This window comes from Archocentrus centrarchus, chromosome 16, assembly GCF_007364275.1.
Source record: "Archocentrus centrarchus isolate MPI-CPG fArcCen1 chromosome 16, fArcCen1, whole genome shotgun sequence".
Classification (NCBI taxonomy): domain Eukaryota; kingdom Metazoa; phylum Chordata; class Actinopteri; order Cichliformes; family Cichlidae; genus Archocentrus; species Archocentrus centrarchus.
The window spans coordinates 25,422,634-25,433,546 of NC_044361.1; the positions used below are offsets into that span (position 1 = coordinate 25,422,634).

A 10,913-nucleotide genomic window follows, 5' to 3' on the forward strand; every position below is an offset into this window, starting at 1 on the left:
TGGATTTGGAGTCACACACAAAATTAAAGTGGAAAAACACACGACAGGCTGATCCAACTTTGATGTAATGTCCTTAAAACAAGTCAAAATGAGGTTCAGTATTGTGTGTGGCCTCCACATGCCTGTATGACCTCCCTACAACGCCTGGGCATGCTCCTGATGAGGTGGCAGATGGTCTCCTGAGGGATCTCCTCCCAGACCTGGACTAAAGCATCCGCCAACTCCTGGACAGTCTGTGGTGCAACGTGACGTTGGTGGATGGAGTGAGACATGATGTCCCAGATGTGCTCAATTGGATTCAGGTCTGGGGAACGGGTGGGCCAATCCATAGCTTCAATGCCTTCATCTTGCAGGAACTGCTGACACACTCCAGCCACATGAGGTCTAGCATTGTCCTGCATTAGGAGGAACCCAGGGCCAACCGCACCAGCATATGGTCTCACAAGGGGTCTGAGGATCTCATCTCGGTACCTAATGGCAGTCATGCTACCTCTGGTGAGCACATGGAGGGCTGTGCGGCCGTCCAAAGAAATGCTACCCCACACCATTACTGACCCACTGCCAAACCGGTCATGCTGAAGGATGCTGCAGGCAGCAGATCGCTCTCCACGGCGTCTCCAGACTCTGTCACGTCTGTCACATGTGCTCAGTGTGAACCTGCTTTCATCTGTGAAGAGCGCAGGGCGCCAGTGGTAAATTTGTCAATCCTGGTGTTCTCTGGCAAATGCCAAGCGTCCTGGACGGTGTTGGGCTGTGAGCACAACCCCCATCTGTGGACGTCGGGCCCTCATACCATCCACATGGAGTCGGTTTCTAACCGTTTGTGCAGACACATGCACATTTGTGGCCTGCTGGAGGTCATTTTGCAGGGGTCTGGCAATGCTCCTCCTGTTCCTCCTTGCACAAAGGCAGAGGTAGCGGTCCTGCTGCTGGGTTGTTGCCCTCCTATGGCCAGTAGAATTAAAGCTGGTATGAAAAGCAGGAATTCATTTTTTCCCTCCAGCATTAATCTGATTACAGCTTTTTTCAAACTAAGCCACCTGTGAAGCATCAGAACTGTGTTGAAACTCAGTTTCAAAAACACAAACCAAAAATCTTAACGGTGAGTATTTTTTTTCTGACATAAAAAGAAAAATGAGTTTCATTTATGGCTGTATGAGAGGTGAGTACATCAAAAGTCAAGCAACTTAAAGTTGAAGCTGCAACTGAGCAACTCTGCTTTAAGTTTCAAAAATTAAGGCAAATCAATCAAATTCAGCAAACTCATACTGATTTAATATGTTTACTGATTACAGGCTCAATTATTAATCCTTGTTCAACAGAAGCTATTAGACATTTTATAACATACATGTCATTACCATAAATGTGCTGAATTAATACAGATGAAACAAAAGTAGAATTAAATAGAATCTTTATTGTTGGACAAGGACATCAGCGGCAACTATTCAGATGGATATTAACATGAGGGAATCTGAAGTTATAGCTTCTTAATCCAATCCAAGTTTCTTCCTTGTGGGTCACATGGATGGGCGGGAATGTCAGGCATGTTTCCATCATCTCGCACAGGAACTGCAACGGCAAAAATAAGGAAGGAGTTTTAAGACGCTGAAACATCGGCATTCGCTCGAACACAACCTGCTGCAACATAAAGAACGTCAGTGTTTACCTGGGTAGGTGTATGGCACAGCTGCATTCATCATTGTGGTATATTTTGTAAGTGGGCTGATGAACGGAATAATGGCACCTGAGGAAAGACAATGTTTTAACATATATGATATTACACTCACAGATCACACCCCATCTGGTAAAAACTGGTCCTGTGGTTGCCAGAAGTTGTTGGCAGTTGTGCGGCTACTCTCCGAGCTGCAGTGAAACTGGGAAGAGTGCAACACAAGTGGGAAATGAAGAAGGTTCGCCTTTAAAGTAAAAGTTTTGGAACATGATGGCGGCAGTACTGAGGCATAACTTTTACGTTGAAGGCGAATCGTCTCCATTTCCGGTTTGTATCGCAGACAAACACAAAAAACTACAGGCAACCATGGCAAACTCCTAGCAACCAGAGCAATCAGTAGGAGGTTTTTGGTGCAGCACCTTCTTTGAATCCCATTTTATCCAGCGAGAGCCAGCTACCTCCAAGGACCGCTGACAACCAATTTGTAACAATATGAAAACTTTATAAAACTACATACTGCAGAAAAAGCTGCTTGTGATCATTTAGAAATTGTATCATAATTTACTTTATAAAGCAGCTTGAACCTTACTGTTTACAATACTCTTAGGGGTGGGCTGGGATGGGCAACTAGATGAACAAATGTAGCATTTGTGAATGGTGGTTAATGGTCTGCCTCCTTGGAAACTAAACTCAGAAAATAATTAGTATGTAAACTGCAATTCAGAACTGTTTTAATAGGAAGTGCCAGCTAGAATTCTGCCATGTTACACACATTCTTGTTCTTTGTGTCTTTATACAACAGTTTGTCTTTCACAAAACACGGCAGCAACTATAAGACAGTTAAGCCATCTTTAGTGATTGCTGTCTGAAGGATTGGTGCTAAAATCCAACACAAATTCAGAGCTTATTTTTGAGAACTACAAACTGTATGTGTGCACACTGATTTTTTTTTTTTAACTACTGTATGTTCATTAAGAGACTGCAAACATGAGTACCCCTCATGTTTGCAGTCTCTTAATGAACATACAGTAGTTAATTAAGAGACTGCAAACAAAGGTACCCCTCATCCAGTTGCTTTGTACAGGTTCTTTAGCTTGCTGATTTTATCCAGTCTGAAACAAAACAATAATTCAGATCAAGTGATTTCTATACTCTTTTTCACAACAAGCGCAAACACGATTATATCAACTGAAAGGGGCATGTGTCCATAAGGGAATCACCAAACACACTTTAAATTGCTGGTGGCTGGAAAAGACCAGCCAACAAAGCCCACTGTCTGCAGCACATGTAGCAGAGAAACATCACAGATGTGCAAACGGTGGTGTCAGATCAGGCAACATTTTAATTTTAAGCAGCCAACTAGTTTGTAAAATACACTACTGGAAAGTTCATGAACAATTACCCCGTTAACAACTACCCTGTTATGATTAGAACTAAACTAATTTGGCACTAGCCCCCAAAATTCTATAAATTCTATATTGTGTTGTTAAATAATGTAATGTACTTGCATTAATATCAAGCTTTTCTTGTCTTTCTGATCACTCAATGCACTTTACACTAAGTCCCATTTTACCCATACTTTCATACAGCACTTTATTCTATACATTTTAAGCACTTATCCCCCCCCCATATCCACAGCCAGTTTCAAACATGCATGTATTTGGCCTGTGAGAGGAAGGTGGAACACAGAAGGGCTTGCTGGTGCCTCCTGTATATAAGCAATTCGCTGTAAGTAGGATTGCCCTCTCTCTTGTCTGCAGATGGTTTAAAATGTAGTTCAACTATTAACTGGTACAAAGAAAAGCGAGCACATCACTATCACATCACTAACCCCATGGATTAGGACCACAATACATTACAGATCTTTTAAATTCCGTATTTTGCCTCCAGGTCACTGATGTCATCATTCCAACAACTTATCTCGGTGCTTGTGTAGAACCTGTGATTCATATTACATGTTGACACACTGTCATTCATCAGGGCTGCTGAATTGCCATTGCATATTATTAAAGGTATGCTCCCTCTACCACGCATTTCTGAGCTTTCAGTAGGTGTCCGGTTACTCACCAAGCAGTGCAATCCCACAAGAAACTACGATAACCGGCTCCTTGTTCCAGGCATTCCTCAGGAACGCTCCGATTCCTGCAGACAGAAACCCACAGGCAGGTTAAAAACCGCACTGAGTGACAGGCTACGTGCGATTAACTAATGCTAGCTAACGTTAGCAACACAGCCAAGGTCACATATTTCGTTTTATTTCGAAAGGATGTATTATTATATTAGTAATTCTAAGATTCGGTTACAGTAATTTTAAATATTGAATGTATTTATCTGTACTACCTGGAGGTCCAAGTAAATCAAATTTCACTGATTAGAAGTCAAAAAGATGACAAAATATACACATACCCGCCATATTGTCTGGTGTCGTTTCCACCGAGCGAGGGCTCATGGGAAATGTAGTAACTACAAATAAAAACGTATAATTCCTGCGCCCGACGCACGTAAACAGAGAAAGGGAACCAGAAGATCCCTGGAAACCCTACGTCTGATTTAAGTCAGTTATCATGTTAGTAAACCGTCTTATCTAAAGCTTAACAGAGCCAACGTCAGAATAATACGCAGCTTGCGGTCAGTTTGATGATGAAAGTGTTCGCAGTGGAGCTTTAAACCGCAGGTTAACGCACTGTTTCTGGACTAACAAATGTAAGTGCTAACAGACTAATTAAAATTTACACAATTTATTTGTAGGTTTACATTTTATGTTATGACTCTATATTCGCAAAATATGTCCAATTAAAGCTTTAAAATAAATGTGGAGTAAATTTTGTGCACTTCTTTCTGCTCACCCCGGCATGCTTCAACTATTTTGTGATTCAGTTGTGCTGTCGCTGAGTGAAACAAATCTACACAAGTGCATTGATGAAGGACTTTTATTGGTATTTAAAGTGAAAATAGTGACCATAAGAAAAAAAAAGTCATTATTGAGGGTCCATTTCAGTTGCTTCCTAGGCAAAATGATTGGTCAAAGTACCATCGCTGGCCCAAGCCAGTCGGGCCATTGGCCATGTTGAGCCCTGTTAACCACTGCATCATCTGTTTGATTTTTTTTTACAATCACAGAAAATATTCTTTCCCTTCAGATGATGGAGGATTTCTCTGGTTTGGCTCTGCCTCCTCTATTTGGAGGTCACATCCTGGAGGCAGAACTGGAGCCTGGCGGTGTGGAGCTGGGACCAGGAGAGGTAATGTTATTGATCTTGGTCATCATCAAACTGACCGCAAGCTGCGTATTATTCTGACGTTGGCTCTGTTAAGCTGATGGCCATGTCAATATGAGTGGCAACATGTAGTCAGTCCTCCATTTAGCAGCCATCTGCTGTGAGGGGAGGGACAGGACAAAAGACATGCTGTGGAAGAGATTATAATAACAAATTATGATTAGTCATGCAGTTTCTCTTGGTTAATATCTGTGAAATCAAGCTTATATTAAAATATAAGCTAAATGAAGCTCATCTTTCACAGAAGATTACTCCATTTCTCTGCACTTTTTTTTAAATTTTGGTTCAGTAGTCTAGTTTTTAGCTCAGCTGTTTCGAAGAAAAAGTTGAGCTACTGTAATAGCCTCGGTGTTAGCGGTGGCGTCTGTTCCACAAAAACTTTAATGTTGGCCATAACTTGAGAACAATGTGACCTTGGATATTCAAATTCACACCATAGATGCATCTACTAAAAATCATGGATAAGTTTGAATCTCTGCGATTTTAATCTCAAGCTGAAGGTTAGAGGTCAAGTTAACTCGAGAAAGATCTCACCTGGGATCTTAAAATTCACACCATAGATCAGAGGTATCAAACTCCAGGCCTCAAGGGCCGGTGTCCTGCAGGTTTTAGATGTGTCTCTGCTTCAACACACCTGAGTCAAATATAGAAATCATTAGCAGGACTCTGGAGAACTCGCCTGCATACTGAGGAGGTAATTCAGCCATTTGATTTAGGTGTGTTGGATCAGGGACACATCTAAAACCTGCAGGACACCTGCCCTGGAGGCCTGGAGTTTGACACCCCTGCCATAGATGCATGCTGTTCAAGCTTGGCCCATCAAATTTCAAACACTTATTTACTGACTTTACTTTAACAGCACCTTGACCACCACCCCTCCCCCATTACAAATCCAGAACAGCCGAGTTTTGGCACCTGCTCTTGTATTCTGTCTTTTACTGCTCAGAGATCGACTCCTTCTCCATGAACTTCAGGAGGTACTAGAGGGGAAAAGCCCTCTGTGGCACAGATATCATCCATGGGAATGTTTCTGAGCAACTCCTGCTTTACACATCCTCATGCCCCTCTTTCCCATTTTTAAAATGTTTCAGAATTATGCAGTGGGAAGAGTTAGGCTCAAAGCAGAAGGTTACACTTCCACGGGCTGCAGATATTTACATGTGTTGGAGATTAATCTCTATAATTCAGATTTTTTTTTTATTTTATTATTAGCACTTACAGTGTAGCATGGCTATAATCAGAAGATACTTTGCTTTATTTTGGTTTTGTTGAAAAATGTTGAACAACTGAAAATTTCAATTAGATGCCAAACACAAAACAGACACGTGTTTTTTTTTTTTTTTTTGGTTTGTTTATTTTTTGGTTTAATTCGTTAGGTGGAGCTGGGCCCAGGAGGCACAGAGTTGCTTGAGAGCACAACACAAGAAGATGAAGACAAAAGAGCTCTTGATAAAAGGAAATATCTGGCTCTGAGCAGGAGATGTAAAGAAATCGAACAGGTATGCTTACGGTACTGAAAATTACTCGGATTAGATACCCGTTTGTGGCAGTATCAACCCCACCGGTACCATCTTTATCTTCCAAAGCTGACACAAAACTTCACATATCACCCTGCTGGTAGCCACACAGCCCCTCCCTTCACTAGGAACCGAAGTAGTTAATGTTCACAAGACTGAACAACATTTTAGGAGGAATTTCATGAGGTCAGTAAAGCTCCTGAAGTATTAAACACATAACTTTAGTTAACATTAACTATTAGCAGTTATCCAATAACCACATTTGTTGTTATTAAGGTAGTGGCTAGGGCTAATAATAAAACAATAACAATAATGCTGGAGCTAAGCAGCAAAAGTTATCAGTCCTGTCCATCTGTAACATTAACAGACAGTGTTAATTTAAGAGTGTAACACAGTGACTCGAGTCTGAAAGGTGAAAGGTGTTATGTTTCTCTTAACGTCTCAGATTGAAGCAGAGAGAAGTCTACAGCAACTAGACAAAAACAGTGACAGCTTACATTAACACCTCTATTTGAAATTCACCCGAAGCACAGCACTACCTCAGACAACCTAAAATATTTTTGCCTTTTTTGTTCTTTTACAGAGAAATGTTTGTCATACATATACTTCAGTTATCTTACTGTATTTTTTTTTTTTTTTTTTTTGCATCATGTGAGGCAACATAAAAATAGTGCTGTCACTGATGTTGTTTTTATCGTTATAGTCTTTATTTAAAAAAATAAACGGGTCTTAATTTTTGTCAAATTTTGGTAAATGGTATCAAGGATTTTCTTGGGTATCAGTATCAAGTTTGAAATTCTAGTATCATAATAACTCTAGGTGTGTGTGAGCCGACATATATGTGATCCTGCCTGTGTGTCTTCTGAAATAAGAATGAGAATTATGGGTTGGGATTTAGTATCATCTGGGGCCTGACGTTTGATGTAATCTGTAGGTAGAGACACTTTTTTCAACCAAACATATATTTCCACTTTGGTTTTTGAGCTATGATTATTTCTAAGAAAGACTGTTTCTGAATATTCTGCTGCTGCTCCTGCTGCTTTAATATTGTGATATATCAGTTCATCATTTATCCAATACATACACTTTGTTCAGGTAAATCAGAAGATCCTGGGTCGCCTTCACCAAGTACAAAGAATTACACGACGTTTGAAGAAGGAACGGAGGTATAAACCTTCGTTATAGTAACTGAAGGTTTTGTAAAAAAAACATTTTTGAGAAGTTTCCCACTTGATTTCTCATCTGTGGGTTGTGTTAATGTTCACAGATTCCTCATGAAGACCTTAGATGCTCATGGGGATGACTACAGAAATGCCCAGCTCACTATACTACTTGAGGTAAGGATTAGAAAGATAGGTGGCTATCAAAGACAGTATAAAAGCCAACACTTAAGTACCTTAAACCTTCTTTTCAGTGGACACCGGGGGGCGACTTCCCTGGGTGCAAAAAGACTGTATACAAGTCTATTGGAAATTGGCCTATGTCACTCTGAACACTTTACTGATGAGTTTATTGGTTCAGTTACTAATTTCAGGTCATAATCAATCAGCATTAATTCCATTTTATAAATTATACTCTAGTCAGCAAGGAAGATTATCTAGGGTATACTCATATCAGATTAAAGATTTGTCAATGAGCGTGCAGTGTCCCTAAGTTTCACAGACAGATCCACACTTCACTTTACCTGTCCAGTTTCAAAACAATGATGGCGATGGCTTCATAACAGGACTTCACTAACTAATGGATGACGTGATGGTGGTTTCATCCATCTTTTGTAATGGCACTGGCAGATATACAGAAAGTAATATATTTAAAAGAATAAAAGTGGGTTTTGTTATCCTCACATGGAGCTCAAGTAATTTTTCCACAGAGGCCACTGTACTGTAACTTTTGTGGTTGAATGGGACATAGTTGGTCCACTACAAAAAATATACCCAACTATGTTGTCAGTTGAAGTCAGCATCGTTTCATCCCCACGGTACACAGTCTGAGTAGAGCATCGCTTCTGACTGCTTGCCGACCAAAAGTCGTGTTCTGTGGCCTCACCGAAATCCTCCCACACCTGAGTTTTTGCTTCTGGTACTGCCAAAGCCACACTCCGCTTGACCTGGTGGTACCTGTCAGCTGCCTCTGGAGTCCCACAGGCTGACCAAGGTCAATAGGACTCCTTTAGCCTGACAACACCTTTCACCTCTGGTGTCCACCATTTAGGTTGGGGATTGCCGCCATGACAGGCACCAACTACCTTGCAGATGCAGCTCCGCTCAGCTGCTTCACCAGTGAACATTGTCCACTCGGAGTCAGTGTCCACAGCCTCTTGGAATGCTGTTGAAGTTCTTCCAGAGATCTGGATTGAAAATCTTTCATACTGGGGCTTCTCCAGATGCTCCTAGGGCATCATCACTATACATTTGAGTACACCAGATCTCTCCAGCCGCCTTCTCTGCCATCTAATCATCAGCAGCTAATTATTACCATTTGATCTGAGAACATCTAAAACTCAAGCCATTTCAATTTCATTTGATGCACTCACAGTGCATTTAGGGGCCTCAGCACAGAACATCCGAACTAAAGACAAATATTTAAGGAGAGTACTACCTATAGGCAGGGAAAAAAGCTCTGACAAAGAAACGGTTAGAATCTAATGCACTACAATTTGAAGATGGACTAAAAATCATTTGTGAAATCTAATGGAATTGATTTCACATGTAATGGATAGATGGTCTTTTTCTTTAAAAATACAGCAAGGCAAATTCATGGACTTGCAGTCAAAATTAATTGCATGTATCACCCCTCTTAGACCAGATTTTGCTTAACTGGAAGTATCAAATTGTACTTTTGCTGAGCTGAAAGCACTGAAGCTTAAACCTTGTGTGTGAATCGAAAGACGAAATAGAGAAAGGAAGGCGGAAAAGTGTGACATCTTTGTGTTCTGCTGTTTCATAATTAGTAAAACAAGACAAAAAAGGGAAGTTAATACTGAATAGAGGTTTGTCCTTTTTGCTTGGAATGCTTGATGTTACTGCTCATCTTATACTAACATTGTCTTAGGAGACTATAATTTTGTGGAAATATAAGTTATGTTTTCTGATGGATTTTTGGCTTGCAAAATCTGTGGCTTTCTTTGAGTCACTTATGAAAATGCATTTTCCTAAACTTCTTTTTATGTGATGTCCTTTTGTGCTCTCTCTCTGTTTTTAGTCCCTCTTCTTATTGTCTTCTTTTATTTTATAATTGCTACCATTCTTTTCACTTTCTTGTGTATTTTTTTTTCCTGTTATGATTGTTGACAGTCTGTGTTTTCTACTTTTGTTTGCAGTGTTTTCCTTTGCCTTATGGCCAGCTTACTCTGCTTTTGCTTGTTAAACTTTTTTTTTTTTTTTTTTTTTTTTAAAGGTCCTAAAGAGATAAAGTTATTATTATTTTATTTTTCTCTGGCATTTGTTTCAGGATGAGCCTGTAGCCCATTTGGATCCTCCTGCTGGAGCAGAGGATGAAAAGCTCAACGGTGTTTCGGGTTCCATTCCATCTGCAGCATCACATCATGCAGCTGGACCAAAGAAAAAGAGACATCGAATTCCTCGACAAGAAAAGGATAAAGAGCCACAGGTGGGTAAAGATCTTTGCTGGTGTGCTGCTGTCCATGAGGTAATCCATATCACTGACACGTGGAATAAATTTCTGCTTCTTTTCACAGACTGATCTAGACATGTCAGCATTGGCAGAGACACAGTTTGGAGAAATGTCCAGCCCGACCTCACTGTCTCATTGATCAAAGCATTGCCCTGGATATCGTGATGATGATGATGATGACAGCAGTAACTGTTCCCGGTTTCTAGGACTGTTCAAAACGCTGCCCTTCTTGAGTCGAGCTTTGTAATGTTGTGGTTTCACTTGAATGGTGTGAACAGATTGAATCATTATAGTTATTTGCCCGATAAATGTGTATGTTTGTTTTGTATATACGAGTTTGTTTTTATAGTTGATAGTTGACGGCAACATATAAATATGACAAGTAAATATGACAACCTGCTTTGGTAAATATTTGACATCTCAGATTACAGAGTAAACAACTTATTAGTATTATTAAGTTATGATTTTGTCTAAGTAAGCAGACTCATTGTCATATTAAAGTTTTACACATTGCTATTTGGGTATGCTGTAATGTGTTTTGTTTTATTAAGATTTAGTTATTTTTTAAAACAGTTTAACAACTGATGCAAAACCTAATTAATCATATATCTATATTATGTTTCTATACAGAGCCAGCCTGAGTCATAAGCAGACTAAGCAGCTGTTTGCACTTGAAATGTCACACGAGACAGGTTGATAAATGTACATTTTGTGTGTGTGTGTGTGTGTGTGTGTGTGTGTGTGTGCGCGCGCACGCGTGTGTTATATCAATACTAATCATACAAAAGAAAGCAAAATATATATATATTTTTT

General features: G+C 40.1%; 2 protein-coding genes across 3 annotated transcripts; one reads left to right on the forward strand and one right to left on the reverse strand.

Annotated features, from left to right (window-relative positions):
* Positions 1-1,394: 1,394 nt before the first annotated feature.
* Positions 1,395-4,153, reverse strand: ndufa3 (NADH:ubiquinone oxidoreductase subunit A3). Its single transcript, XM_030750949.1, has 4 exons — positions 4,079-4,153; positions 3,740-3,814; positions 1,667-1,744; positions 1,395-1,569 (listed from the first exon to the last, which is right to left on the reverse strand). Exons 1-4 carry the CDS (start codon positions 4,119-4,121, stop codon positions 1,478-1,480), a joined length of 288 nt encoding a protein of 95 aa, XP_030606809.1. The 5' UTR covers positions 4,122-4,153; the 3' UTR covers positions 1,395-1,477.
* On the forward strand, positions 4,138-10,616 carry tfpt (TCF3 (E2A) fusion partner). Of its 2 annotated transcripts, none has more exons than XM_030750948.1 (7): positions 4,138-4,375; positions 4,793-4,914; positions 6,327-6,449; positions 7,563-7,633; positions 7,735-7,804; positions 9,918-10,076; positions 10,165-10,616. In XM_030750948.1, exons 2-7 carry the CDS (start codon positions 4,813-4,815, stop codon positions 10,237-10,239), a joined length of 600 nt encoding a protein of 199 aa, XP_030606808.1. In that variant the 5' UTR covers positions 4,138-4,375; positions 4,793-4,812; the 3' UTR covers positions 10,240-10,616. The 2 variants fall into 2 exon arrangements, with proteins under 2 accessions (XP_030606808.1, XP_030606807.1); XM_030750947.1 differs by having other exon boundaries at positions 4,139-4,375; positions 4,813-4,914.
* Positions 10,617-10,913: the final 297 nt, after the last annotated feature.

Bases quoted from the DNA above. Each gene is read 5' to 3' on its own strand.
- ndufa3 (XM_030750949.1), bottom strand. From the start codon at position 4,121: ATGAGCCCTCGCTCGGTGGAAACGACACCAGACAATATGGCGG. The intron at 3,815-4,078 runs GTATGTGTATAT...TTCTGTCTGCAG, and splicing joins GACACCAGACAATATGGCGG to GAATCGGAGCGTTCCTGAGG. The intron at 1,745-3,739 runs GTGAGTAACCGG...GTCTTTCCTCAG, and splicing joins TTGTGGGATTGCACTGCTTG to GTGCCATTATTCCGTTCATC.
- tfpt (XM_030750948.1), top strand. From the start codon at position 4,813: ATGATGGAGGATTTCTCTGGTTTGGCTCTGCCTCCTCTATTTGGAGGT. The intron at 7,805-9,917 runs GTAAGGATTAGA...CATTTGTTTCAG, and splicing joins AGCTCACTATACTACTTGAG to GATGAGCCTGTAGCCCATTT. The intron at 10,077-10,164 runs GTGGGTAAAGAT...TTCTTTTCACAG, and splicing joins AAAAGGATAAAGAGCCACAG to ACTGATCTAGACATGTCAGC.